A 26,624-nucleotide genomic window follows, 5' to 3' on the forward strand; every position below is an offset into this window, starting at 1 on the left:
GGCAGTTACTGTGACATGCTTTAACTTCCATGCTACAGCACGTTGCTGAATTGGGTGTCAGGCATTTAAGCGAAGAGGCTGCTGCCAAAGGCTTTGAATCACCTCCCGCAGATGCCTTTCTAGAAACTGGGATAAGCTTCTAACTCAGGTTCAAGCTGCTTCTTTAGGTAAGTAGAGGTATTATGCTAAGGAATAGCACTAATAACAATCATAAACAAAATCAGCTGTTCTTTGCCAAGAATGGGACTGCAGATGCCATGAGTACCATGTTCCTGGCCCCAGTTGGAATGAAACCAGAAAGATTTAGAAGTCTTTGAATTAAAATACTCATGTGACAATGTTAATCTACCAAGTAGGTCAATGCAGCGGTGTTCTGCTAGGAAGAAAGCGCTGACCTCCTCTAGTTAGATACGACCAGGAAACTTAGTTAAGGCAGAAAATAGTGGTTTATGTTTTAAGAAGAAAACTTGCTCCTGAATGAAGTGGAATGGCACTTAGAGTTTTCATTCAAGGGGACGGGCAGCATGGCACAGCATAAATGGAGCTAGTCTGAAATTTAGTTGTAGAAAAATAATACAAAGCATGGGTTCTGAAAGTATTTTGTTCCTCACAAAAGTAATTAGTTTCCTTAACGCTGGAGAGGAAACAGTAAGAGGGGAATACTGTAACATTATTATTATTATTATTATTATTATTATTATTATTATTATTATTATTATGTTCTTACCCGTCTCATTATAGAGATGGCTTCTGTAGACAGAAATCGTGGATATCTTACTTCATCATTTACAATACTGTCAAACACCTCTTCTTCATCATCTCCAGGGAAGGGAGACTATAAAGAAAGTAATAAAAAAATGCTATTAAACAGGCTTAAAAATCACAGTTGCAATCAGCATACATTCAGCTAATAGTTTAGAATTAGACACTCTGAAATGATGTCTTCCTTTTCCCACAAACAGATACTGTAGGAGAAAAGCGAGGCCCGTTGGTATTATCCCTTAATTCTTACTGAAGGACTATGCTTTAAAAACGTGCTTTTAGAGCAAAAACATCTAAAACTGGGATCTTCTTTGAACTCTGACACAAGATACACTGGGAATGTGGAAAGTACGTGTCAGCTCTTCTTTGGGACAGCTGCCATTCGCAAGTAACACGGCCAAGACTGAATTGTTTTTGTAATATCTTTAGCATGTTACAGCTTAAGGGTTTTCAAACTGTTTTGAAGTGGCCTGACAGACGCAGGTGACACCCTACAAGCTTTTTGTCTGTCTTTTTTACCTTAAAGGAAGTGAAAGAACTTGAATTATCATCTTTTTTTTTTTTTAAAAAAAGAACAAAATTATGAGCAAATCTACCATTTTTCTGTTTTTTAGCATGTAAGCCATCGCTGTGCTACCTGGGAGGTACCGTAACAAAATGGACTGGAAGGTAAAGGAATATACAGAATGGTAAATAACTATTCAATAGTAACTTATTTATACCAGCTCATTTACAAGGAACTGGGGCATTTTGTTTCAGGGTGTGTGTAATTCAAATGGTAGACAGCATTGCGTTTGGCAGAATCATTCACTACTATTCTGTTGTATGCATTAAAGTTCACTTCCATTCAAGCCACGGGAGTTAAGGAGTTTATTTTCTCTCCAATAGCATTTGAAGGCAGCAGAGTGCTATAGCTGTACACATCCAAATTTGACACTAACAGATGTTGGCTGGAAACAGAGCTCTCCAAAACCAGATGTGCCATGTTCTTGCTTAGAGACACTGATATTAATGTGCTGTTACTGTAATTTGATTTAAGGCATAATGATGTAATTAAAAACCAAAGAAAACAAAAAAGTAGAGATTAAGTCTTGGACCAGCTACACCTCATTCACTTCCACAACTGCTGATAATTCCAGCTCCTGACGTGACTCCTCAACTTCCACAGCCTTACAGCTGCTAGTATCAGGTAGGCAGCTGCTTGGTATTTAATAGTTCCTTTTCTTGATGAAACACATTGAGATGCTCGCTGTAAAATGGGGTATGCCTGTACATACTGTATATACAAGCACTGTGACAGGCAGGGCATGTTAAGTGTTGACAGGCTGGTACCTTGAGTTTTGTAACCTTTTTAACATATATTAGTTTGATGACTCAATTGCATCCTCCTAGAACTTACCTCCCCCACTAGCATCTCGTAGATAAGTACACCAAGACCCCACCAGTCTACAGCCCTTGTGTAGGAAGTTTCCGTCAGCACCTCTGGAGCCAGAAATTCCGGTGTGCCGCAGAACGTGCTTGTTCTGTCTCCAAATCCCATTCCTGAAAAGTTACAGTGAATGAAAAGCAAGCAGTATGTTCTGCCCTCTACAAACTATTCCTCCAGCAGGTAAAACTTCCCCTAGAGCAACTTCAGCCAATGCTGTGGTTCCAGAGGCTCAGGTCATGAGGTAAAACATTCCCCCATTCTTCCCTCCACACTCTTGTTCCACGTGGGCTTTGGAGTAAGTTTTTCTATCCCTAACTATATGCAATGAACCAAATGAAGCTTCCAGTGACACCTCTGTCACCCAGATATCTGTGACTGGAAAGATACAAACAATCTTATGCTGTATTTCTAATGGCTAGTAGAAGAAAATGTGGTACACTGGTTTAGTCAAACATGTCTGCTATGGCTGCTTCTGTAGTGGCAAAACTATGTAAAGTAGAACATGGAGTGTAATCAAACAACTTTGAGCAAAATAAGCCCTGGCTATTTATTTGCAAGAGGGGCACGGTTTGGGATATCAGCATGGCAAGGACAGATGTGATGCTACAAGTGGAGGTGCTGCAGAAAGCTCAAGAAAATCATCTATTGTAGTAGTCAGTAAGTCAAAGAGCTTTCCTTGTCCTCATTTTCTTTTGGCATCTATGGAATTTGTTTGTAGTCAAAGTCACAGGACTTGCCCATGGATACTAAAGACAACAGTGATGTTTGAACACCTACCGAATTCACTGAATTCCCTCTTGGGCTAAAAGGAAGAGACAGGGAGGACAGGCTGTAAAAACTGGAGAAGGAAACGGACCTTTCCAGAGCCTCCCCTGCAATGGGGTTTGAGAAAGACACCACAATTTCAGTTGCTACCTCTATTTTATGTCTTATTTGAAGAGTAGTTGCTTGTGGGATGCTTGAAAGTAACTTCCCAGCATCTAAGCTTCCCTTTTGGGGTAAATTTCTCTGTTTCAGCACTTTGCATGTGATTTCCATATACATAGAGTTGTGGCTAATTCAGATTTTAAAAAGCAGATAATGAATTTAGAAAAAAAGTAAGAGTGAGGTATGGATGATAATGGTACTTGGTTTCATCGTACACTGTCAACATGTTTAGAATGGCGGAAAAACACCTAATGCTTTTTCTGCTACCTTGTAAAATGCAGCAGTATGTCTTACTGATGAGCAGAGATATAACCAGGTAAGAAATACAACAGGTGATGCTCACAACTGAAAAAAACAACAGAGCTGTGCTCAGATGCTCCTGATATCTCCCTACTAAGGAACTTTCTCCTATCTCCACATTTGCACAGAGATGTATTTTTTCATTCAAATGATACCAGATAAGTATACACTATACACATTTGGCAGTCCAAAAGTCTCAAGAAACAGTCAAGAGTAAGACAGACTATGGAATTCCTCTAAAAAGAAAATGTATGGGCCATTACCTTCTTTGCAAAGACCAAAGTCGGCAATTTTCACAAAGCCTTCTGTGTCCAGCAATAAGTTATCCAACTTCAAATCTCTAAATGAACATTTGAGAACAAAATTGCATCACTGATGTTTCTTCAGTACTATCCAGAACAGCTGAAATTCACCTGCTGGCAATGGCTCAGTGACTGCTTACCTGTACACTATCTTGTGTTCATGTAGATACTGAAGTCCAAGAACCACACATGCAGCATAGAATCTGTTGAAAAAGTTAAAGTTTCAATGGATTTTAGTCTTGCTTTTCAGAATGTGAAATCCATCATTATCGATCTGTTTTATTAACTATCCTCTGAAGATTACCAGTTATTTGTTCAGGTACAGATTAGTTTTATACAAGGTCATAGTTTTAAAGCCAGATGGCAAAAATCCTTACACCTGGAGTTTTCAAGCTGTAGTATGTTTGCTCAGCCTGAGGATAGATTTTCAGTCGTGTCCACTGCCATGGCATTGAATGATTTCTGATTTGCCTTATTCTTTCCTTGTTCAGCCTTGTCCACTATTCTAACTTTTCATTTAGCTTTTTAATATAATCTTTTTTAAAAAAAAATATTAGAAAAATTAAATATTTATATATAATTCAATGTGGATTCAGGCACATTAAACCTGCATATGTCTTCTTCTAACAAAACCAGTTAGAATCTCTGACCCTTTTAAAAACTTAAACAGTATTTACTGAAATGACATAATGCAGAGGCATGTGGTGATAAAGATCTTAGTTCTGATGCACTGAACAAAATGCCCTTCACTTAATGGCACAACAAGGGCCGGATACTCACACTGCTCTTGGTTCAGAGAAGACATCAGTATGAATGTGCATCATCAGATCCCCACCAGCAGCATATTCCATTACAAAGCAAACGTGATCTTTGGTTTGGAAACAAGCAAAAAGGTTCACCAAGAAGGGGTGTCTGACACTATTCACAGTTTCAAATATTCGTTTTTCACACATCAAGCTGCAAACAGAAAAAACAGTAAACATTTAAAGCTTAATTCTAAACCACAATTTTTCCACTCTCAAACACTATTGGGAATTTGTACCTTAAGTTTTTCCCTCTGTTCCTCAGGATAAGAACATTTTTTTGTTCCAAGAGAGAGCTTTTCATATTTGCACACACATTAAGCTGATGCCAGGGTTTCCATGAAGTTGCATTTACCTTGCACAAATGAAAAAGGAAGCCTAGCAGTCCATGAAAATTGTGCCCTGCTAATTTTCCTTCCAAATAGTCAGACTTGCACTAAGTACACATCGGTATCATGTAACATCAGCTTCCATCCATTTTTATTTTAATTCTATACAATACATAAAGTAGAAAACCAGTAACAATGTTATAGACAGCTATCTACAGTAATTCCACATTATTTCTCCTTAAGCCAATTGGTTAACTTGTAGCTTATTCATAACAGTTAACTTTGTTCCTGCAAGTTCAAAGAATATAGTTACTATTAAGCAGCTGTACAAACACCTTCTTGCACTAAAACTAGATGGTTTTGTAACTGCTGCTTCACATCCAAGCAAAGGAAATGTCTCAGTTTTAGGGTAAAAAGATTAAAAAAATTACCACAGCGGAGGTCATTGTGTTGCATGCAGGAAGAAAACATGAGTGATTTATGGAATCCATGTATTGTATTTTACAAACTGACCTGTCTACTTCATCACGAGCGACGATATCTCCTTTCTTTAAGGCTTTGATAGCAAACATCTCATTTGTGTTTTTGTACTCTGCCAACAGCACCTAAAACAGAAGAGAAGTGGTTCATTTAAGAGCTATATCCAGTTTTGGATATAGCCCTGACATTTGATACAGCCTTTTGACATTTACCTTTCCAAAATGTCCTCTGCCCAGTACAGCACAACATCTGAAATCCTTGAGACTGAACTGAAATCGTTGTTGTGACCTACATAAATAAAAAAAAAAATACCCAGTCACATATCTTTTAGTTTGTTAACTTTAAGAAACATTATTCAAATCGACAGCAAAATCACTGCATTTTTACCTTCTATCTTCAGGCTCTCGGGTGTTGGTGTATTTTATGTCTGAATGGGGAGCATCAGGCTCACCGATTATTTCAGGCTGGAGTTTCGGGACAATACTGTTTCTGCCATTTTCAAAATCAAAAGTTGTTACTTCATCCTGTGAAGGAAAAGAAGTCTGAAAATGTAAAACTGATTGCAAAGGCAAATGAATGCAGAAATTTTACTATAAGCATATGACATCCACAACACAAGAATTATCTACGCTAAAAGGGTATGTACTTCAAGATGATACAGCCAAGCAAGCTTTTAACAGACTGATGAAACCTATTGCTGCAGTCATCCTGCTCTTTGTTAACAAAACTATTTTCTCCTGAATAGTCTAATGCTTTGGGGCTTCTTTTTTTTCTGTGGAGGAACCAATGCCATGGATTGTTAAACACACTAACTGTGGAAACTGCCATCAAGAGTAATCAGAGCATTACAGTTCTATATGTGTAAGTTAAGGGAGCATATGCTGAAATATGAGGGAAGAAATCCATCATAAAGATGCCAATATTGCAACCTTATTCAACTGTATAGCCCAAAAGTTACTTGCCTGAGATGGCACATCAGGAGCCTTTATCTCAGAGGAAGATTCACATATTTCCCCAAGGGAAGATGCTCGGGGTGGAGCAGGTGGAGGCTCGGGCTCCAGTTCAAAGTCCAATTTGGCTACAGGAGAGTCACTGGCAGGAAAAGAAATAACTCCTCAGTGTATAGCAGAGACTGTTCTAATAGTACAAAACCAACTTAAAACTGAACATTACACAGATTTCTCCTAAAACAAATCTCGTGTGTGTATATCTGCCTGTAAAATGGATGTCCAAAATTAAAACATTGTAAGGTCTGCCACCTTGCAGAAGAAACAGATTTGACATACATAACATACATTAGGGCATAAGCATCATGCTGTAAGTTTTGGTCTTGCAAGTACCTTAAGAATGAAGCTATTGTGTACCTGGCTGGCAGGGTCAGTTCAGGAATGTGAGCATCCACCACGGGCCCGGCAGCAGGCACTGCTGCTTGGGGGCTGAAGGTGCCAGAGTGATTCACCGTAGGAATAGCTCTTCTTACCAGCCTTCCCCAAGTGGCAATATTAATATTCATTTGAGGAGCTCTGAGAAATGTTTTGCCTGTGGATATTGTGAAAAAAGAAAATAGAGTGCAAGCAATTTCCTTACTTATTACCAAAAGCTATAATTAAAGAAAGTTCACATTTATCAGTTTATAGTTCATGAAGAATAAATGGAATATGTCTTATTCTCTAGCAAGTCCTAATTATTCGCTATTAAATGTTAACGCATAATATGGAATTCTAAACCAAAACATTTCTAAATGCAATGCCGAATCCTTCATTATCAACAGCTTTATTCTCAGAAAAACATTAGGTCTCAAAGATCTGTACAATTTTTAAGCTTTTCATGTTTATATGAAACAATTACCTTGCTGTTTTGAAAAAATTTTCTTCTGCCTCTGGAGCTTTGGTCTTCTTTCAATAACTGGATTAAAAAACGTAACCTGAAGTTCAAATAATGTGTGTTAGAATTCAAGTTTCAGAATAAAATCCATTCTTAAAAGTTTAAGAAAAACTATTCTGCAATGTAGTACTTGGACTTAGGCTCAAGCGGTTCAAAGAACCATTCTTACCTCTGCAAACAGTGTGCCCTGGGGTTCAAGATAGAGACACATGCCATGGCGCTGGTTGTCCAGGAAATCTTCCAGCCTCAGAAACTTCACTGCACACAGAGATCTCCAGTCACGCCAATAAACTGAGATTTCTAATTCACGTGACTAAGAGAGGAAACACATACACAGGAAATTACTTGTTAGTAATTGTTCTGCAAGAGTCACCTCTGCACAATCGTGAGATCCAGCAGCTCAAGGATGCAGATGCAGAACTGTTGCTGCAGCAGCAGCAGCCAGGGCACAGCGGCCACCCCGAGCCATGATCGCAGCGTTTCACTGCAGTTCAGGTGGGATCTCCTGCCTCCAAATAAAAGTATAAGTGTAAATTCCCCCAAGAGCAGGAGAAAGTCGTGAACAGTCATCAGACTTTTTGATTCAGTCTAACAACAGCGCTAGTTCAAGATATTTTAGCTCAAAATCTGATAACAAATCTTCCCGCGTGTTTAGAAACCTCAGCTTTACTAGTTATTTCCAAGTACCAATTATATTTCACAGCTGCATAGCGATGTTTTAGTACCTGTATGCACACAATGATGCAAGCCTTTTGCAGCATCTCTAGAAATAGTTTTTGTAACATGGTCTTGAAGAGGGGCCAAAAACTTTAACAAGAACCACTGCTATATCTTGCCAGTGGGATTTATATTCTTAGGGTGTCTTATATGCTTGTTACAAAAGCTTGTTACAACATGGAAAAAATCCTGCAATATAAAGTAACAGCAGCATTGGATGTTTGTAAGTTCATTTAGCATAGTTTAATTCAATCATGATGCATCAATTTACTTTCTTGGTATGATAACTGTAGGTTTTAAAAGAAATAAAAGTTAGGAAGAAGCAAGAGCTAAAACCGCGATGGGGTGTGAAATGTGCACATCAAATACGGAAGGATTTGTAGTCTCGCCCAGCAGAAGCAGGGTCCTGCTCTGGCACCAAAACAACCATCCAATACTGAGTTCTTAAATAGTGAACATGCCACAGACGAGGCTGATAGGAGCAGCTATTAAACCTTGACTACTTAATCTGAGAATAATTAAGGCTTCAGGACTTCCCAGCTGCTAGTTCTGTTCTGCACTGCTCCTGACCAGAACCCAAGTTCTCCACCCGCAGCTCCGTGACTGTTGCTTTCCTAGATAGAATGAATCTATTTTGGGGCTTGGCGTGGTGGGCTGAGGTGGGGAGAAGACTAACACAGCAAGGTGGCTTTTTTTCCCCTCATTTGTTTTAAATATATACTGGAGATAACATTTAGGGTCCTAAAAAACAGTTTAATTTTCAGTCTATTTTAAACACTGATGGAAAAAAAACCCCAAACATCTTTGTATCTTAAAATACTATGTCTATCAGGTATCTAAAAAGAAAAATACTTGATCAAACCTATATAACATGAATTCTCTGCCAAAGGTGTGAGGAAAGAAACAGCATTTCAGATACTTGGATCCTCCAAGTAACATTTAAAGTTCTAGGAAGGAACTATTAGTTAATTTATTATCACCAAAGAACTGATCAGCTTCACATAAGAAAACTTGTACAGAAGTTGAAAAATTCTATGACATAGCTTTACCAAAATATTCAAACTATCTGACATTAGAATTTACTGATAAATAATGATTACTTGATGTTCCCCATAAAAATCTATCACAGGCTAAAAAGATGCTAACTGTTAGATCTTGGATAAAAATATTGTTTCAGTTTGTAGGCCAGAAAACGTAAAATTTCTAGAATGCCAGCCCAGCATAATGTCTTAACCCCAGGGAGATCATTCTGTTAAGGATAGGAATACTTGCACATATGAAATTTGAACGTAATCACAACAAGAGGAAAAAAAAGGCAACATGAAATTAAAAATCAACTATAGATGTTAATAAAGTAACACCACATTTTTACCCTGTCTAGTTCCAGTGTAAACTTCTGATCCCATGACTGATTGGAAATCGGTTTCCAGCTGGTTTGACCAACCACAGTGTTATCCAGCTTCAGCACAGCACAGACTTCATCTGTAAGTAAAGTACACAAACTCAGTTTAAATCTTTAAGAGGATTTTCCACAAATAAAAAAATCTTCAGTAAGCTTCCCTTCAAAATGTAATCTCTTATTTAATTGGTTCTTATGGGCATAATAGTGTGGTTGTGGGGGGTTTTATTTTTTTTAAACAATGTGACAGATGAAGAAACAGGTAAGTTTAAAGTTTCAAATCGATTTAGTGTTTTAAATTACGGACCACATCATGTAAATAAAAGATATGCATAAAAATAAGAGTATACTGAACTGGACAAGTCATCGGTTTTCAGAAGGTTTCTACTACTCCCACTTTTACTTTTACTGGTTCTGCTCATGAAAGATGATCTGGCTTCATTTGGACTCCAACCAGGTAGAGTAATCGATGTGGCTTTTGATCGACCAGGGACATTTTCCAAAATATCTTGGCAGCCCATTAGCCTGACTTCCAGGGTACCTGGAACAAGACAGACAATGATCTATCAAAGATTTATGTTCTCAAGTAAACGAAGTGAGTGAGCAATGATTGATCTGTGGCAATAGCTCATATTCTGAACCCCACAGAGTATGACAGAAATATCACATGAAATCAAGAGTCAGATTTAATGGCATACTTTAAGATGACAAATCTTAAGTTTGTTATTAGAAAGATGGGTCTTGCAGATGGGACAATAACAATTATAACCAATTAATATTGGATAGATCACTTCAGTAATTAAAATGAACACATTGACTATTGAGACTACAAATTTGTTTGAGACATTCAAAAATCACATTTGCCTGCTGCATGCTGAAGTCTAATTTGAGTTAGTACATACTTTAAAATCATTGCATTGTTCCAACTGGCCTGAATTTGGATTTACAAAAGCTGAGACAAGAAGCTACTCTTCAAAACCTTCGACATGTTTAACCAAATGAGGCATGGAGGCTGCTGTTCTAATTTAGGAGTTTCCTCCAGCAGCACAGAAACATCTGAATACCACGGATGGTTACAAGCAGGGTAGGCTTACCTCATCCTGTATGATAGCATCTGTAAAACTGTGACACTGCTGACACCAACAAACCGAACTATAAGAAGTGGCAAAATTAGCCAGTTCATAACCATACTATCAGTTAGAAATGCAGTCCCTAAATGCAGTGGTCTTTTGACAGCAAATGTAGTTAACTCTGAAACTCAGAAGTACTCTTCTGTAACAGAAACTGAAGTCAGACTTGGCCTAAAAATGGTCTGGCAACATTATAAGCCCACAGAGCAGACAAAAGAAACCAGTCTGAGAAGAAAACCCATCCTGTAGGGAACTCACAGCTCTAAGTGACAGGTAAGTATTATGTCATGAGACAAAGAGATGCTACTGGATCCTGAAACAGGTTAAAAGGTAGAATAATACCTCATTCCCAAACTCTGCTTGGGAAAAAAAAAAATGAGAAAGGCTACAATCTTTTATCAGGACTGGATGCATATCAGGACATTCTGTTGATGTATTTTAAAAAGTATAACAGTACCACTGATCTATTTTTCACAAAGTGTTAAAGGCAAAACACAAAGACACTGTTCATTGAAATTCAGTTCAGTACAAATGTTCTTTGTGTAGCTAATACGAAAGTGAAACTACTAAGAACTTCCCAAGCATGTAGCTCTGTTTTGACAATTTCTATTAGAAACTATTCATACGTATGAGAAAATCACAATTAGAGAGGAATTATGTCACTGTAAAGATTCTGACCCATGATTATGTATTACAGGAAAATAATTTTTAAAAAAGAAAACAAAAAAAGCTGTTTTTAAAACCAAGACACGTTACTTCCTGCCCATGGTCACTGATCATTTGAGAGTCCACATGATAAAAGAAGTTCCCCGCACCACTCTGTGACTTCACAAGGCCTCTTGGCTGAGGTCCTGATGCTTTTTACCCTTTGCTACGTGTCTTACTGAACCAAAATGGAAGACAAGTAGACTCGCTCCATTTTATTATTATTGCAGCACGGCAGAAGAGTTCCTCTTTTTGTTCTAAAATATAACCCCACAGTACTTCAAAACTAAATTCTGGTTTCAGTTATACACATATAACTAAGGTAACATTTGAATTACAGATTGTTTTTATAATAAACTTACTCTGTAAATCTTATAGGACCACTTATTAAATAAATTTAGTAAAGCAACATATCCCCAAGTAGTCGAAAGTATTTAAGAGCTTTGCTAAAGCATGGCTGGCTCATCTCTTCCAACAGTTCACTTCCAATGAAGGACAACAATTCCAGGTGAAGTCAAACTATGGGAAATTCCTAAGTCTATATTTATATATAAACGTACTGTTCTCCCATAGTAGGCTAAGTCTCTAAAAAAATTGTATATATATATATGTTTAATTGCAAGGAAGACAATTCACACCAACAAACAGTGGCTTCAATAGTGCCATGCAGGTTTGGTAGGACCCCCCCCTTTCATTCAGAAATATAACACGTTTTGTAGCGTAAGTCTCACAATCTAGGAAGCCAGTGCGCTCCAGTGGAAGAAAAGCTGGGTGCCTGTCTCCTGCTCTGCCACTGAGTTGTTGTATGACCAGGGCAAGTCACTTAACCCTTCTGCACCTCAGTCTCCCCATCTGTAAAATGGGGAAAATGATACTTACCTTCTAAAGTGCTTGACAATCTAAAACTGAGAGGTGTTAGTAATATTGTTCCACGGTGACCTAACGTAAGGCCAGAATTTCACTTTTTCAACAGGATTCTAAAAAGGTCACCAAATAAATCAAATAAACTGATCTGCAATTTTGGGGGCATAGACACTTGGTAATTTTAGATTACTTTGTCTAGTAAAAGAACAGCAATGAAATATGTCCAGAAAGAAAGAAAGCTGGCATTAAATAATTGTTTTAAAACATAAAATAAAAGGAAAATCTCTATAACCCATACCTGTTAAAGCTGCTGGTTTGGACAGTGTACTATACTGGTTTTGAGTAGATATTACGCTTTGACGAGGACTTAATGTGGGTGAAGAGACCAACGAAAGCTCCTCTATAATAATACTGCTTTTGGGATGGTTTTTAGGAAGTTCATTCAATCTCTGTTCCAGTGAATACTTCAAGAGGTCCAACTTCTGGCTTGATTCATTAAATCTTGCTTGCGCCTTTTTTAAATAAAAAAGGGGAAGTATTTAACTTTTTTTTCTTGAAAGAACATTTAAAATAAAGTACCAGAAATCGTAATAATGTAAATTACTTCTGAAAGTGCCTTTCTGTCGGTGACCTTCCCAGATCCAAGTAATTTCATCACATTTTTTGCACCTTCTGCTACAGCATACTCTATCCTAAAATGATGCCGTAATTCTTCCATTCGGAGTTCAAGAGGGCTTATCACAGGTTTTGCTGCAAGGAGATACAAACAAACAAACTTCAATGAAGACCAAAAAAAAAAGCATCATAAAAAGTATGTCACAAAAGCAACAGTGAAATTTTAAGTATCTGCACTTGAAGGAAGAAATAATTGACTAGGGCCCCAATCCCATGAACAAATACTACTCCTTGAAGAGCTCTAATTGCTAGAGGATGCAAGAAAAAACATGTCTCAGGGGAGGTACAGGACAAAAACCCAGTCCCCCAAACGTCACTCGGCTGTCAAGAAGGACATTTTGAGACTGGCTCATTTCTGAACCATGCTCCGAGGATTTATCTTTCAAACCGCTCTGTAGCTAAGGGATCCCAGATCAGTTTCTGATAATTCTCCTGCTTTACGCAAAATCCCAGCGAATAATCCCAGGGAATATGGCTTCTGCCAGCAGAGAGACTGTGCGAGGTCCCACACGCTGCCGTCCCCAAATGGTTGGGTTAAACATTCTCATGTCCTCTTCTTACAGTGTTTAGATTTCCTAAACAGAATTGGAAAGTTTTCTGGATGTATTGTTTTCTGTCTAAAGCTCTAAGAGTAGAAGGAACAGGAAAAGACATTTGAAAGCCCTTTCTGCCTTGAACACTTTTCTTTTTCTTTTGAACAGCTAACATACATAATCCATGTGCTAAGATGGGGTGTTAAAAAGTGCCAGAAGTGTCATGTGTAGAAACCAACACAAAACCAACCCCCCACACGACATGAAACAAAACACACATACATATTTTTCATTATCTAGGATACATCCAGGCTCTGATTATGAGCACCATCATACAACTTCAATACCCAGAAATGCATGAATAAAGTTCAAGAATTAGAGATGTACCGATATGCTCACAATTTTATAGTATGTTCATGCTATTATAGCTGAGGTGTAATTTTTTAATGATTATTTAAAGGATTTCAAAAAAATGCAAGTTTAAGACTACTTCTGAAATGCAGGATGACCTTTCAAGTCAGGTCATTTTAAAAACACTGATTTTGTTTTGTTTTGTTTTTAAAATAATTGTTTACTATACAATCTAGCCCAAATACCCATAAAGACAAAATAATTCACCTCCATTTTTGCTCCCATTAGTAATAATAAGGTCAATCTATTTAACTCTGACAAGTAGGCTTTGTACCTGTGTCAGATAGTGAAAAGATTATATGCTTTAAAGACAATTACAAGTTATTGTCATGACAAAAGAAACCATGCATGAAGGGAGAATGAAGACCACAAAGCAAAAATGGACTGCATTAGGTATGAAAAGGATGATGAAGAGTATATCTCTCTTCATTAATCTTAAGATATTTTTGCTTCAACTCAGATGCATTTGGCATCCTAACACATGCAATGCTATGCCAGTCTCTGATTATTTTCAGTTCATGTAAGTTTTGTCTCACATCCCTACAAGAAATTCATGACAACTCTGTGTGCAGATGGGTACATATCTACAAGGCATTCTGACATTAATGCTTATTTCCTTTCTACTTCATCACCATTATCAAAAGCCAATTCATTGGTCTGGACTGCCTGAAGAATCTGCATCCTTATAACTTCAATTTTTGTCTTGCTGTCCTGGAGCATCTGCTGAGCTGTGGCAAGAAGTTTTCGATCCTATTCAAACAAACAAACAAACGAGTTAAAATTGTAAACTCTTTATGGAACAAAACACATTGAAAACTTCAAAACCCACATACTTCGGGAACAAGAACTAAATCTACATAGTTCATGTAGTACAGCAGACCAATTCTACTAACTTAATTTCCACTGATATCCTAATGTGGTTAGGACAGAAACATAGTGTGGATGATTAAAGCCACAAGCTACTCCCATGGAAACTGTATCTGTTTAAAGCTAAATAAAGGAGGCATGATCTAGCAACATTACATGTGTAGATTAACGTTTTGTAAACTGGTACTAAAGAAAGGACAAGGCATTAAGTGCAAAATCCCTCTGCCCTACGTAGAATGACTCAAATTTACTGCAAGTATGATGAGAACTTTTCTAACAGACAACTTTGCTAAACTAAATCCATATAAGAAACATTGTACCAATTCACTTGTGCTGATTTTCAACCTGGAAATTAGAGGTACAAAGTTAGCCCACATATAGCACTTTATAAAAAAGCCTGCAGTATGTTTTTCTGAACAAAACAAAGCTGAAGATTTTTTTGCATTAATACATAATATATGAGGGTTGCTTCATCAGCAACTTGAAGTACAGTTCTTTGCATCTAACTAAACCAAGCTAACCAATTTTTGTTTTCAAAAGCAGTAACACGAGAAGCAGTTTGGCAGAGAACATTCCTGAAGGTGAACTTTCAAACTAACTGTAATGCCAGGTCATTGTGAGGAGCGCAGCCAGCCGGCTACACGTCTCCGGTACACCATCCTCTGTCCTCCAGCTACTGGAGATCTGACTTATGGTGGATTCTCAAATGGTTCTTGGATGTGGAGCTGTGCATGTGCTTCTACGGCTGCTGCACGGCTCTCTCTAACTGTTCCAGGAATTACCAGGTAACTTAAAGTGTCATCTGACTTGCAGTAAGAACAAAAGAAAAGGGGTATGAGAAAATTCAAGGCAGTCTATTCTTCCAGAGCAAATCAATCAACGTAATTAATAGCAGTCAGCACAGACGGGTATCACACTTGTTATAGCCCAAAGGGTATTTTAGTTAACTCATTTTGTAACCACTCCATAACCTCATTAATAAGTCACTTTCCCATGGACATGGCTTATACTTATATTTTTAATTTTATAATGAAGTTCTAGATTATTTAAGAAGTTAAAGAAATTAAATTCTTGCCCTTACCATAACCAAGACAAAGAACTGCTGTGTAGCACAGATACCCAGAGCTAGAAATACTGGCACCACGAAGTATACTGTGAGAAAAATCAGCACGCTGAGAGAGATTTACCCTCGTAGAGCTCCACTATGAGCTTGTGTCTAACATATTACTCAGATATTTTAATGCTGTCCTGTGTTCTGCGGGGTACATATACCAAGATATACACATGAAAAGGCTTTGACTACATGGGGAGAAACTGTGCCCACGCTGTGTACCAGAGTCTCGGAACTCTTGGTTCTAATTTTAATCAACATTTCAGGGAGATACCACTAGTTTTAATATTTTAAGATGCCATTTTAGCTACGCAACTATTTAATGAGTACACTGAATTTCCTAAATGAATGCCGTCTCAAATATGAATGTCAGCTTCCGAAATAACCACCATCTACAGCAGAGCACGGGATCTAAGTGCAGTTTACAAGCAGCTCTAGAATCCTGTATTGAACCTTAGCCATGCATCGTTCTGATGTATAAATACGTTGTTCCTTTGTCTGTATCTTCACCTTTATCTTATCTTTGATCTTGCTGCTCGATTGTCCCTCATATCTTCTTACTGCAATGGATTTACTTGCTCAGCAGCAACATCAGCCCTTCAACGTATAAAATAGCAGTAATTCAGGATTATAGAGATATCCTTATGTTTTCAAGAGACAGAAAATCCCATCTTCGGAATCAAAATGGGTATGTTATACTCAGCAGCTCTTTTAGTATTGAAGGCTGAATACAAAGTATTTCAAGGCTCCTCCCGAGTACAGAAGAACTGACAGTGCCTGTAAAACTGATCTGCGAAGCTGTCATGGGATCTCAGGGAATCCACACAAGTCCAAGGAAAGACGATCAATATCTCAGAAACACTTAACTCCAAATAGGTTGAGCTGAATGCTACTCAAGCAAGTAGAGAAAGTACAAAGAGGGAAACCTTCCCACACGATGATGGGTTTATTACTATTAACAAACTGCTTTTTGATTTGTAAGAAACAAATGATGATCTCCCTTCATTAAATTTAGGTCTGAAAATAATACAACAAATATGAAATGAGATCATATAGTACACTTGAATCAAGCTCATGGAAGAATTTAACATGTTTTAGAGAGTACTGCAACTACTTTGTAAAGAACTACTGGATTACTGGGTTTGGATTGAAACTGGCAATTTTCTACCCCTTTTGCCCACCTCATCCAGACACTTGAGTTGTTTTAAGCTCTGCTTTTTAAAATGTAGTCACCATGCTGAAGCCTACAGTTTAAACCTGCAAAATTAACTCCCTACTGAGTATTAAGAACATGAGAGTGAATACGCACCATTTCCATCCTGTTTGTTGAAGCAGCTGGCAATGCTTTTCGTGTTTTCCAGCTGGCTCTCCCCAGACCAGTTACTATATACAGCCAAGCTGGTAGGCTTATTTAAAGCATTTACCGATTACAAATACAAGATTCAATCATCAATTTTAATTACACGCCTCAATCATAATGCAAGCCAGAATTTAACCTCTCTACCTAGTCTGATCAAAGCCTGCTAACTATGTTTAATATTAAAGCTTGAGTGTTTAGTAAAGTTTTTACAGGCTGTTATATAGTTACTTACTGAGAGTTTATTAGGAACATAATTCATGTGTACATCTTTTGATCCATTTGGGGCAGCTGATTATTATTGTTAAGTGTACCTGATGTTAAGTACATGGCCCCAGAGCATGTAGACTCCAGGGTTTCCAGGCTGTGGTGCATGGGCAGCATTCCCAGGCCCTTAGTCACAAGGTGCACTCCAGATATTTCTTCCATCTGCCCCAGGCTGGCAGGTTACAGGGCACTTCCGACAAGGCTACCAAAACACCAGCTGGATCAACAAAGTTGCTGCTGGGACAGAATGAGCTTGATGGCACCTACAGTCCCTCAGTCTGAACTCATTTTTCAGGGAGTGATCAGCATTTGCTGTCATTTTTGTGAGGTACAAGAAAGTCATACAGCAGGCAGATACTCTACAGAATTGACTCAGAGTGCCTAGCAGAGATTCACTCAGAAACGTGGAGTTCCTTTCCAACACTTTCTGGTTAGCATCAACTAGAGAGGTATGGACTGTTCGGTGGGTGAGGAACTGGCTGGAAGGTCGCACCCAGAGAGTGGTGCTCAATGGCACAAGGTCTGGATGGACACCTGTAACAAGTGCTGTCCCTCGGGGGTCCATACTGGGACCAGTACTGTTTAATATCTTCATCAATGACCTAGTGGGATGGAGTGCACCCTCAGCATGTTTGCAGATGACACCAAGCTGAGTGGTGCAGGTGACATGCCTGAGGGACAGGATGTCATCCAGAGGAACCTGGACAAGCTCGAGAAGTGAGCTCATGTGAACCTCATGAGGTTCAACAAGGCCAAGTGCAAGGTCCTGCACCTGGGTCAGGGCAACCCCCAATATCGAAACAGACTAGGGGATGAAGGGACTGAGAGCAGCCCTGCTGAGAAGGACTTGGAGGTACTGGTGGATCAAAGACAGGACATGAGCTGGCAACGTGCGCTGGTAGCCCAGAAGGCCAGTCGTACCCTGGACTGTATCAACAGGAACGTGGCCAACAGGTCGAGGGAGGTGATTCTGCCCCTCTTCTCTGGTGAGACCCCACCTGGAGTCCTGCATCCAGCTCTGGAGCCCTCAGTACAGAAAGACAAGGACCTGTTGGAGAGGGGCCAGAGGAGGCCACCAAGATGGTCAGAGGGCTGGAACAGCTCTGCTGTGAGGACAGGCTGAGAGAGCTGGGGTGTTCAGCCTGGAGAAGAGAAGGCTCCAGGGAGACCTGATTGCGGCCTCTCAGTACTTAAAAGGGGACATTTTTCTTATAAGAAAGATGGGGACAGACTTTTTAGCAGGGCTTGCTGTGATAGGACTAGGGGTAATGGTTTTAAATTAAGGAGGGGAGATTCAGACTAGACACGAGGAAGGAATTTTCTACAATGAGGGTGGTGAAACACTGGCCCAGGTTGGCCAGAGAGGTGGTGGATGCCCTGTCCCTGAAGACATTCAAGGCCAGGCTGGATGTGGCTCTGAGCAACCTGATCTGGGTGAAGATGTCCCTGCTCATTGCAGGGGGTTTGGACTGGATGAGCTTTGAAGGTCCCTTCCCACCCAAACTATTCTATGATTCCATGATAAGGGGTAGCAACGCAATTCCCAGATGTCTACTGTTCAAGGCAAATACTGTTTTTTAGTGAGTGTACTGACCTAGCTAGCTGTTGGGTCAGTCAGTTAAGAACTTCAAGCACTTAAATTTTATTTACTGTTGTCTGGACACAGGAACATCTAACCAGGCTGCTAGATACTATTTCTGTGTTCTATGATTGTGTTTCCCCTTAGCTTGAAAATTCATCTCCTTAATGATTTAGTAAAAGTACATGGAAAGAACAGGAAATAAGTAACTAATGAAGGGGCAGGTAAATAGAGGAACCCCCCCCTCTTCATTTTCTCATTTGACAACTATAACTCCCTTATACTCTTCTCCCACCCCCATTTAAAAGGTTTAGCTTGTCTTTCAGTTGAGATAAGGAATTTTTAGTGTATGATGCATTTTATTAGATACTTAAGATTGTGTAGTAAGTCAAACTCATTTAGGGGTTAGCAAACACTCCTTACTCTCGCTCCTTGGAGAATTTTTGGTGCTACCAAGAGCAAAGGCAAGTGAGTAAGTGTTTAAAAATCAGATCTAGAAATAGATGTGGCTTTATTTTTAATTTCAGCTTGATGCTATGAGGTGCTACCTCTAGAATACCACCCTTCTGCTAAAAAAAGAACAGTATTTTTATGTGTATTTTATCTGCATATGTACTAATACAGATTATAACAATTCTATCAGAATACTATACACATCTTATTAAAATAAATATTTGGTACAAATCTTTTTACTGCCAACTAAAACCAGATGACCATTTCAAACGCATATTTGGCAATGCTAGCTTTTATGTAATTATCATGCACATTACAACTTTAAACTAATGGATTTTTTTTTTTAAGTGGAGCTAGGAAAAGCATCGGACATCAGTCAGTATCAAACTGAGCTTTGCTGCTAAGTGAATCACACATGATCAAAGATTACTAGATGTACTAAATTTAGTAAGCCGGATTTGTCATTTAGGTTGAACTGCATGTGGACAAATTGATAAAACAATCACTTGAGTAGGTATTAAACCACAGTAAAAAATGGTACAGTAATTCATTGCAGATTTGACATGGCTGTTTAACAAAAATATACCCCAAACAAAAACCACTGAAATTGCATAGTTTATGTCTTGTACTTTCACACTATAGGAATAAGAAAATCCACAATAATTTCATGTTCTTTAAGCATTCCAGAGCCTTACCTTTGAAGATCCATTGGAGTACATCTGTATCATATTTTCTGCTCCCTGTTTTACCTTCAGTTCTATATCCAATTGTTTCTTTAAGGCCATCAATCTGTTATTAGTAGAAAAACGAGGATCGCTGTTTGGAGTATCAGGAGTCCTAGGACAATCTGTGAATTAAAATTAAGATGTAATGTGTGCAGGGAAAACAAAAAACAAAAAAACCCAAGACACCCCAAAAAACAAGCTACTCCCCCCAAAATACCCTGAAGTTTTCTATTCTATTAAGTTATAGATTAAACAAAGCTGGAACATCATACTTAAGTATTAAGACTGACCCTTCTGTCCAGAGCTGCTTTGCAACAGCACTGCAAATGCGCCTTAACATGAAAAGCCTCACGAAAGCCCAGTGACTCCCACACATGCCCTAATTCCCATGAATCACTGCCGGGAGTGGTAAAACAGGCAGGTTCACAGCTAGGTCTATTTTCGTTTCAAAGGAGATTTATTTCTTCTGAGATGTACTGAGTCAATTCATAATGCAGTTTCTATTAAGCTTTCTTACAGTCCTGATTTTAAATCTAAGTGTTTTTAAAACAAACTAACATGGACAAGAATGTTCAATACTAATGAGCGTGCTCTAAATAGAGATATTAAGTAGATCCTCATCAATTCTAGTGTGAACGCTGCTTGTGTCAAAATTAAGAGTAGATAAAATGAGCCTCTTCCTTAGTCATCAAGGTGAATGATTTTTACTCTGGAATCTCAACAGAATCCTGGGATAATTGGATATATAGGCAGACAGGTTATTGAACAACTGTGATCTATGGGAAGGATAAGGCTTTTTCGTTTGACAATATTAGTGTGTTTATATCTCCATCTTGCTGGATGAATTTAATGGAATGTAAGTTAGTTTTATCAATCAAATTATATAGCCAAACTCCTTAACTTTTCTGTCCTCCAGAAAAGTCTATTAACCACTGATTCATATTTCAGCTTCTGCAACAAGAGCTGTAAGCAAACTAAAAGTAAGTGGCCACTGGACCATTTCCTTGTGCTTAACTATTTCCAACACGACTGTCCTTTCAGCTAATTATGTTCCCTAACAGCCCCAACGGCTTCTCTTCCAAAGTTTTTGTAAGAGGATAAATTATGTCCACTGTAATAATGTTTTTTCGTTGCTGATTTCTTTTACCCTAAGAACGGAGAGAATACCTTCTCTAAGCGCAAATGACATTAGTTGGTCTCCTAGAACATCATATTCACCTGATACCAACAGTACAGTCTTTTCTTCCATTTTAATTAATTTTCCTTACATTAAAAATAGGATGATGGATCAAGTTCTTGAAATCCTTACTTATTAGAAACACAGGCATTGCACTAGTAACTTACAAATGATTAATTATGAGGTGTCATGGGGAGGAGGTGTCTTATCTGCCATTTCATATTTCTTCCACGGAAGCTTCTGACAACTAGTTTTGGAGATTTAAGACATTTTACTTAGAAGTTTGCTGTCTAATTTCCTCCTAAATAGTGATCTTTGCTGAGGCTACATACAGATTTCATGTAAGGAGAAGTTTTAATAACCTCTGCTGCTAATTCACTCTTCATTTCAAGCTACTTTACGACTCTTACTGCATGCTTACTACTTAAAGGTAGCAGAGAAAATACCAGATGTTAAAAAAAAAATCTATGCCATTCCTCATGTGTTTTGTCTTTCATCCTCTCCTCAATGTTCTGGCTTGGTTTCTCTGTGAAACATCGCACTTGAACAGCTTTACCTTAAATCTGTTATTAATAAAACAAAGATTAACAACATGCTTTCCTCTCACTTGTGTCTTCACATTCCACTCATCTTCACCTAGTAATCTATTCAAAATGAGATTAAATGTGAAACTTGAAAGTCACGGTGTCAATTCTTCTTGTAAAGTAGATTAATCATAAAAAATGAATATTTACCAACTTTAGATTTATGACGCAGGTCTCTACCACTTAAGGATCCTAGCCCTCTGATGATCCCTGGGAAGACGGTGGTGCTGCTGAAGTCTGTTTTCATGGCTTTTAAAGATGTACACAAGCTGTCTCCTTTTGCATTAAAACAACACTCAGGTTGCAAATGAAGGACTAATTAGAGATACCACGGTTCAGGTTGCCCAGGCAGCTGTTATTATCTCCCTTTACGTGTCTGCACTGTGAAGGTGTAACCACATCACTTAACTGGGTCATCTCCAGAGCTGGCCTGCACTTGTGGACCTAAACTCCCCTCTACCACTTAGTTTAACTGGTTCCACTATCCGCTTTGGTAGCAACCAGCAGCAAAGGAGACTTTTCTGCAGTATGGACTAAATGCTAGGTAGAAATCACTTTTTGCTTTCAGGCACAATAGCTGCTCCCTAAACTTCCAAATATGGAACAATATAGCTTCTTAACAAAGTTTTTATTTTTTAAAGAAAACAAAAATGTTTACAAACAGCTTTTCAGAACTGACTTCCAAGTGACTCCTCCTCCCCTCCCCGACCCCATTACAATTCAGTAAGCAGCCTGAGGCAGCTTCTTATAGAAGGATTCAGATTAAAATTTTAAGTCAGCCAGACAAACTGGTCCTATTATGGAAAGCGTTGACAATTTTCACAGCAGCACTATGAGCTACATAGTATTAGCTGTTTCTCTTTGTAATGTCTACTGAGCTTGTAATCACTTTGGTAGGGCTAGTTATCTCTGATCTGTTTGTGTAAAGTGCTATACAGAGGGGCTCACAACTCATCTGGAGACATTTAGTCATTGTCATACACAAATAAATAAGTAATAAATTTATCCATATAATTGCAATCAATGGGATTTATGTATATGCCTGAAGTAAAACAAGAGTTAAGTACTCATACCAAACTGATACTTCACTCAAGGTAATTAGGGACCGGGGAAGAGATTCTCCCATTTGCCACATCTGTTGGTCAATAAGGACGGTACAAGACTTGCCATATTGGATGCATTCAAGTCCAGGTTTGCATAGGACAGCAAGAGCTTTCCTGGGGCACGGATTAGCACCCCTGGGCATTTTCTTATTGACAGTGAATATCAAGTGAAGTAACAAGATGTATTTGTAAGTGAACTTGACTTCATTTCAAGTAACCAGCATGTTATTTTTACTGAACAACTATGAATATTTTTGGTTAACACTAGAGAGGTGTGTGCGGCTTGTTAGCACACACGCAGGCTGCTGGAAGAGCTGCCGGGCTGCTTCCCCAGCACCTGCAATATGAGCCTTGTAGGTGGAGTCTATAAAGTCACTACCTCTGCTCACTTGGTCACTACCTCTACCAGTTTCCAGTAACTGGTCTTACACGGACACTTTGGTGTTTGACAGTATAACCTAGTCACTTGCAAGGACAAAAAAGCCCACCAACCCAGAAGTGTCTCGCAGTCTCCTGTGGAACTAGTCATATTCTTAAACAAAATCTTTTACTTTCTTTGTGACCCCTAAATCAAATTTGATGTAAAAGTGGATAGCTTAGGAGCTAGATAGGACAATGGAAGAAGAGGCATGAACTTCAGCCTTTCTGATTTTATGTTCTCCAGGTTTTATTTGATCTCCTCAATTCCCTCAAAGGTTCTTCTATCATCTCACCTCCCTATCCACCTTTACTTCACTTCTATGAAGCAGATTAATTTCCCAATTTATATATATCCTACGTATCAAATATATGCCTAATTAAATCAGTGAATTGCTGTAGGTAAGCTATTTCGATCTTACACCTCACTGAGGCATATTAAAACCCACAATCTCTACTGCTCTACTTTTTAGACACATGAAAAGAAAATTTAATCTGTGCTACTGTGTAGAAGTACGTTTTTAAGACACAAAATTTCTTCTGCTCTAAGACTGAAATAATCTTCACCATGTTACACATTAAAACAAATCTCTCTGATTTTCAGCAGCAATGGTCACTAGGCTTTTTCTACTCATTTTGTGTTGCTGCATTCTGTTTCAGTTCTTAGCGCTGACCTACAAATTTTAAAACTCCACATCCTAGTATGACTAATACACTACATGATAAGGGCAGACCTGGGTACAAAGTGTCACTTCTAAAACAAATCTAGATTCACCACTAACCCTATAACGTAAAGTAAACCCTTGTTCTGCTAAAAGTTGTTTCTGAATCCTACATCCAGTGCCAAACCTAGCCCCACATTCAGTAACCTACCTTTTTGGCAAACTGCACTATACAAGGTTTAATACCAATTCTTTGAATAGTTGTGAAAATAATTTCCTATGGCATTAGGACATGGGAAGCTTTCAGCTCTAGGCAAACTACAATCAAAATATCTTAATTTGCTTGAAATGGAATTTTATTAAAACATGTTTTTCTACAGTAGATTAATTAACACTACGTTTAATGGTTTTCACATGTATCAATTACACTGTGGTGGTTACAAAGAAGTAACACTACAAATCTGTGGTTTGTTAAAAAAGTAACGTATGTTCCTGGTTGAGATCACAAGCAACAGTGGCTTGCAGGGCACTTTTCAGCTCTAAATTTGGAGCACTTTACAAATGTATGTTCACACCCACTTTTCAGATAGAGGAACAAGGAAAGATTAAATTACTTTTCCAAGTTACCACAACAACCTTTCACCCAATCAACAGAAACAGTCCAAAAATCTTCAGAGTTCAGGCCTGACATGTCAAAGGTATGATCATCTTATAGACAATGATTCTCTCAGTGTTACTTCCCAACGAATCTCAGTCCTGACTTCGCTACTTAGAACCTGCAAAACCCTACACAATATACTCTAGAAGACAAGGAAAATATTGGGCTCCTCCCCAAATATTAAAGTATATAAAGAGAAAGCAGACCTTGACTCTTACAGCTCTTGAACTCTCTTCACCTTATTTTCAGCATTCATACTCTTCACAGTCTAAAAACCTCCCAGATATTTCCTTCTGTCTTTTAAGTCATTTGTCACTAACTGACCAGAAAAAGGTCAAACATGAGCTAAAGTGAAAAGCTGTAACTTAGAATAAAGCTAATCCCTGGAAACAATGTACTTTTCCAGAGAGCTCCCATCTTCATCGGTAAATGCTTATTAAATTCACTGTCGATCCCAAGCAAAAGCAAGAATTCCCAAATTGAGATACCTGTGACCTCTCCACAGATGTATCCACTGCCAGATCTTTAGGGCTATATGTATCTGCTGAATAGTATGTGTATACTTATATATGCACACACACACAAACACCCACACAGTTGGCATAAGTTTTATATTACCAACCTTATTTTGTAAAAGTCAAGCTCACTAATACCTTAAGACAAACAGAAGACTTTAGTTTAAAAAGTCAGAATATCACCCAGATGACTTGTACCCCTTAGTCTCAAGACAGACAGAATGTTTACTGATAGCACTCCCCACCCATGAACTAGTGATCACGAATGAGGAAGGACACAGGCGATTAAATTACAAGGCAAACAGTATAAAAATCTCAAGCTTTTCCATTTTTGACAGTGGGTGCTTGTAGATCTTTGATCTAAAAGGAGATATTACAAGAATTAAAGACCTTTTTTTTAGAAGGTTATGCAATATGTTCTATAAAAATAGGTCTTATGTAGGAATATTTAATGTGATACTATACAGAGAATACAAAGATCGCAACAGAACCAGTTCTTGCGTATTTCAATAATTAAGTAAAACTGTAGAAGCTATCTACCAATGACACTTTGAATTGAATGAAAGTTAAAAACATAGTACTAAGAAGTTTAGCATGCATCAAAAGCAGGTAGAAGCACAGAAGTTTATCAGCCTTGATCTTTTATCCCTTGAGCCTTTCATGAAGTCTGTAGTATTTGAACACAAGTCGAGATAAGCCTGGCTGCTAACAGTTATTCACAATAGCAATGGGCACTGCTGGCCTTTTCGGAAGTGTACTAAGGAACTGAACAACTTTATTTAGATCTTTGTACCCAAACCATGTCTTTAGAACTAGTTCATGCTCTCTTAGGGTCTACTGCATTTCCCGAGTCACGCACAAGGACAATATTGCTTCTTAATTCATTGTGATGGAGTTTTTAAACACTACACTGGAAGGGTGGGCACTCCAACAACAGCATTTTTTGCTCATTCTTCTACTAGATAAACTTGATGTCCACACAGATTTTTACACTCGATTTACACACAGTTTGTATACAATCTTCTTTCTGTTCCACTCTTCCTGTTCCTGTAAAAGCCACACTACTGTCAACACTGATGAGGATTTTCATAAACCTTAACTGATATGGAACAGAATGCTTCATCCTAGTAAAAACCCAACAGCTATCATACATTATTGTATTAATTCTCATTTCATGCTGCAGCAACTACTTTTCCTTACTCATTCCAGCTGTACCCCCCTCCACCCCTTGCAACTCGAAGGTCAAAAGCAAAAAGTGCGGAGAAACCAGAGAATACTGTGCAGGCCCCACAGACACTTTTGGGCACTTTTGCAGCATGTCACAGGGCCAGACAGTGCGAATTGCTGACATCACCTACCGGTATTTTCCTAAATTCTCACTGTAACCAACCTTTCTTCACAAGGATGATGTGGTCTTTTATTCTACTGCCCAAGCTTCTTAAGGCTTGGCATTCACTTCACACACACCTTCCATGGCTTGTGCACATTTAGGAACGTTT

The 26,624-nt window shown here is 38.4% G+C and overlaps 1 protein-coding gene across 1 annotated transcript in view; it reads right to left on the reverse strand.

Annotated features, from left to right (window-relative positions):
• The window catches only part of PKN2 (protein kinase N2), a 55,200-nt gene that overhangs the window by 3,394 nt on the left and 25,182 nt on the right, over positions 1-26,624 (reverse strand). Inside the window, exons 3-20 of the mRNA XM_082054690.1 lie at positions 19,980-20,131; positions 14,283-14,400; positions 12,636-12,781; positions 12,330-12,543; positions 9,688-9,873; positions 9,306-9,415; positions 7,386-7,529; positions 7,181-7,256; positions 6,697-6,871; positions 6,295-6,424; positions 5,720-5,856; positions 5,545-5,620; positions 5,366-5,457; positions 4,501-4,677; positions 3,861-3,923; positions 3,682-3,758; positions 2,162-2,304; positions 728-835 (exon numbers count right to left, since the gene is read on the reverse strand). Of these exons, the coding sequence (XP_081910816.1) occupies positions 728-835; positions 2,162-2,304; positions 3,682-3,758; positions 3,861-3,923; positions 4,501-4,677; positions 5,366-5,457; positions 5,545-5,620; positions 5,720-5,856; positions 6,295-6,424; positions 6,697-6,871; positions 7,181-7,256; positions 7,386-7,529; positions 9,306-9,415; positions 9,688-9,873; positions 12,330-12,543; positions 12,636-12,781; positions 14,283-14,400; positions 19,980-20,131 (2,324 nt within the window). The remainder of the gene's footprint in view (positions 1-727; positions 836-2,161; positions 2,305-3,681; positions 3,759-3,860; positions 3,924-4,500; positions 4,678-5,365; positions 5,458-5,544; positions 5,621-5,719; positions 5,857-6,294; positions 6,425-6,696; positions 6,872-7,180; positions 7,257-7,385; positions 7,530-9,305; positions 9,416-9,687; positions 9,874-12,329; positions 12,544-12,635; positions 12,782-14,282; positions 14,401-19,979; positions 20,132-26,624) is intronic.

Source organism: Streptopelia decaocto, assembly GCF_964273445.1.
Source record: "Streptopelia decaocto genome assembly, chromosome: 5".
Lineage (NCBI taxonomy): Eukaryota > Metazoa > Chordata > Aves > Columbiformes > Columbidae > Streptopelia > Streptopelia decaocto.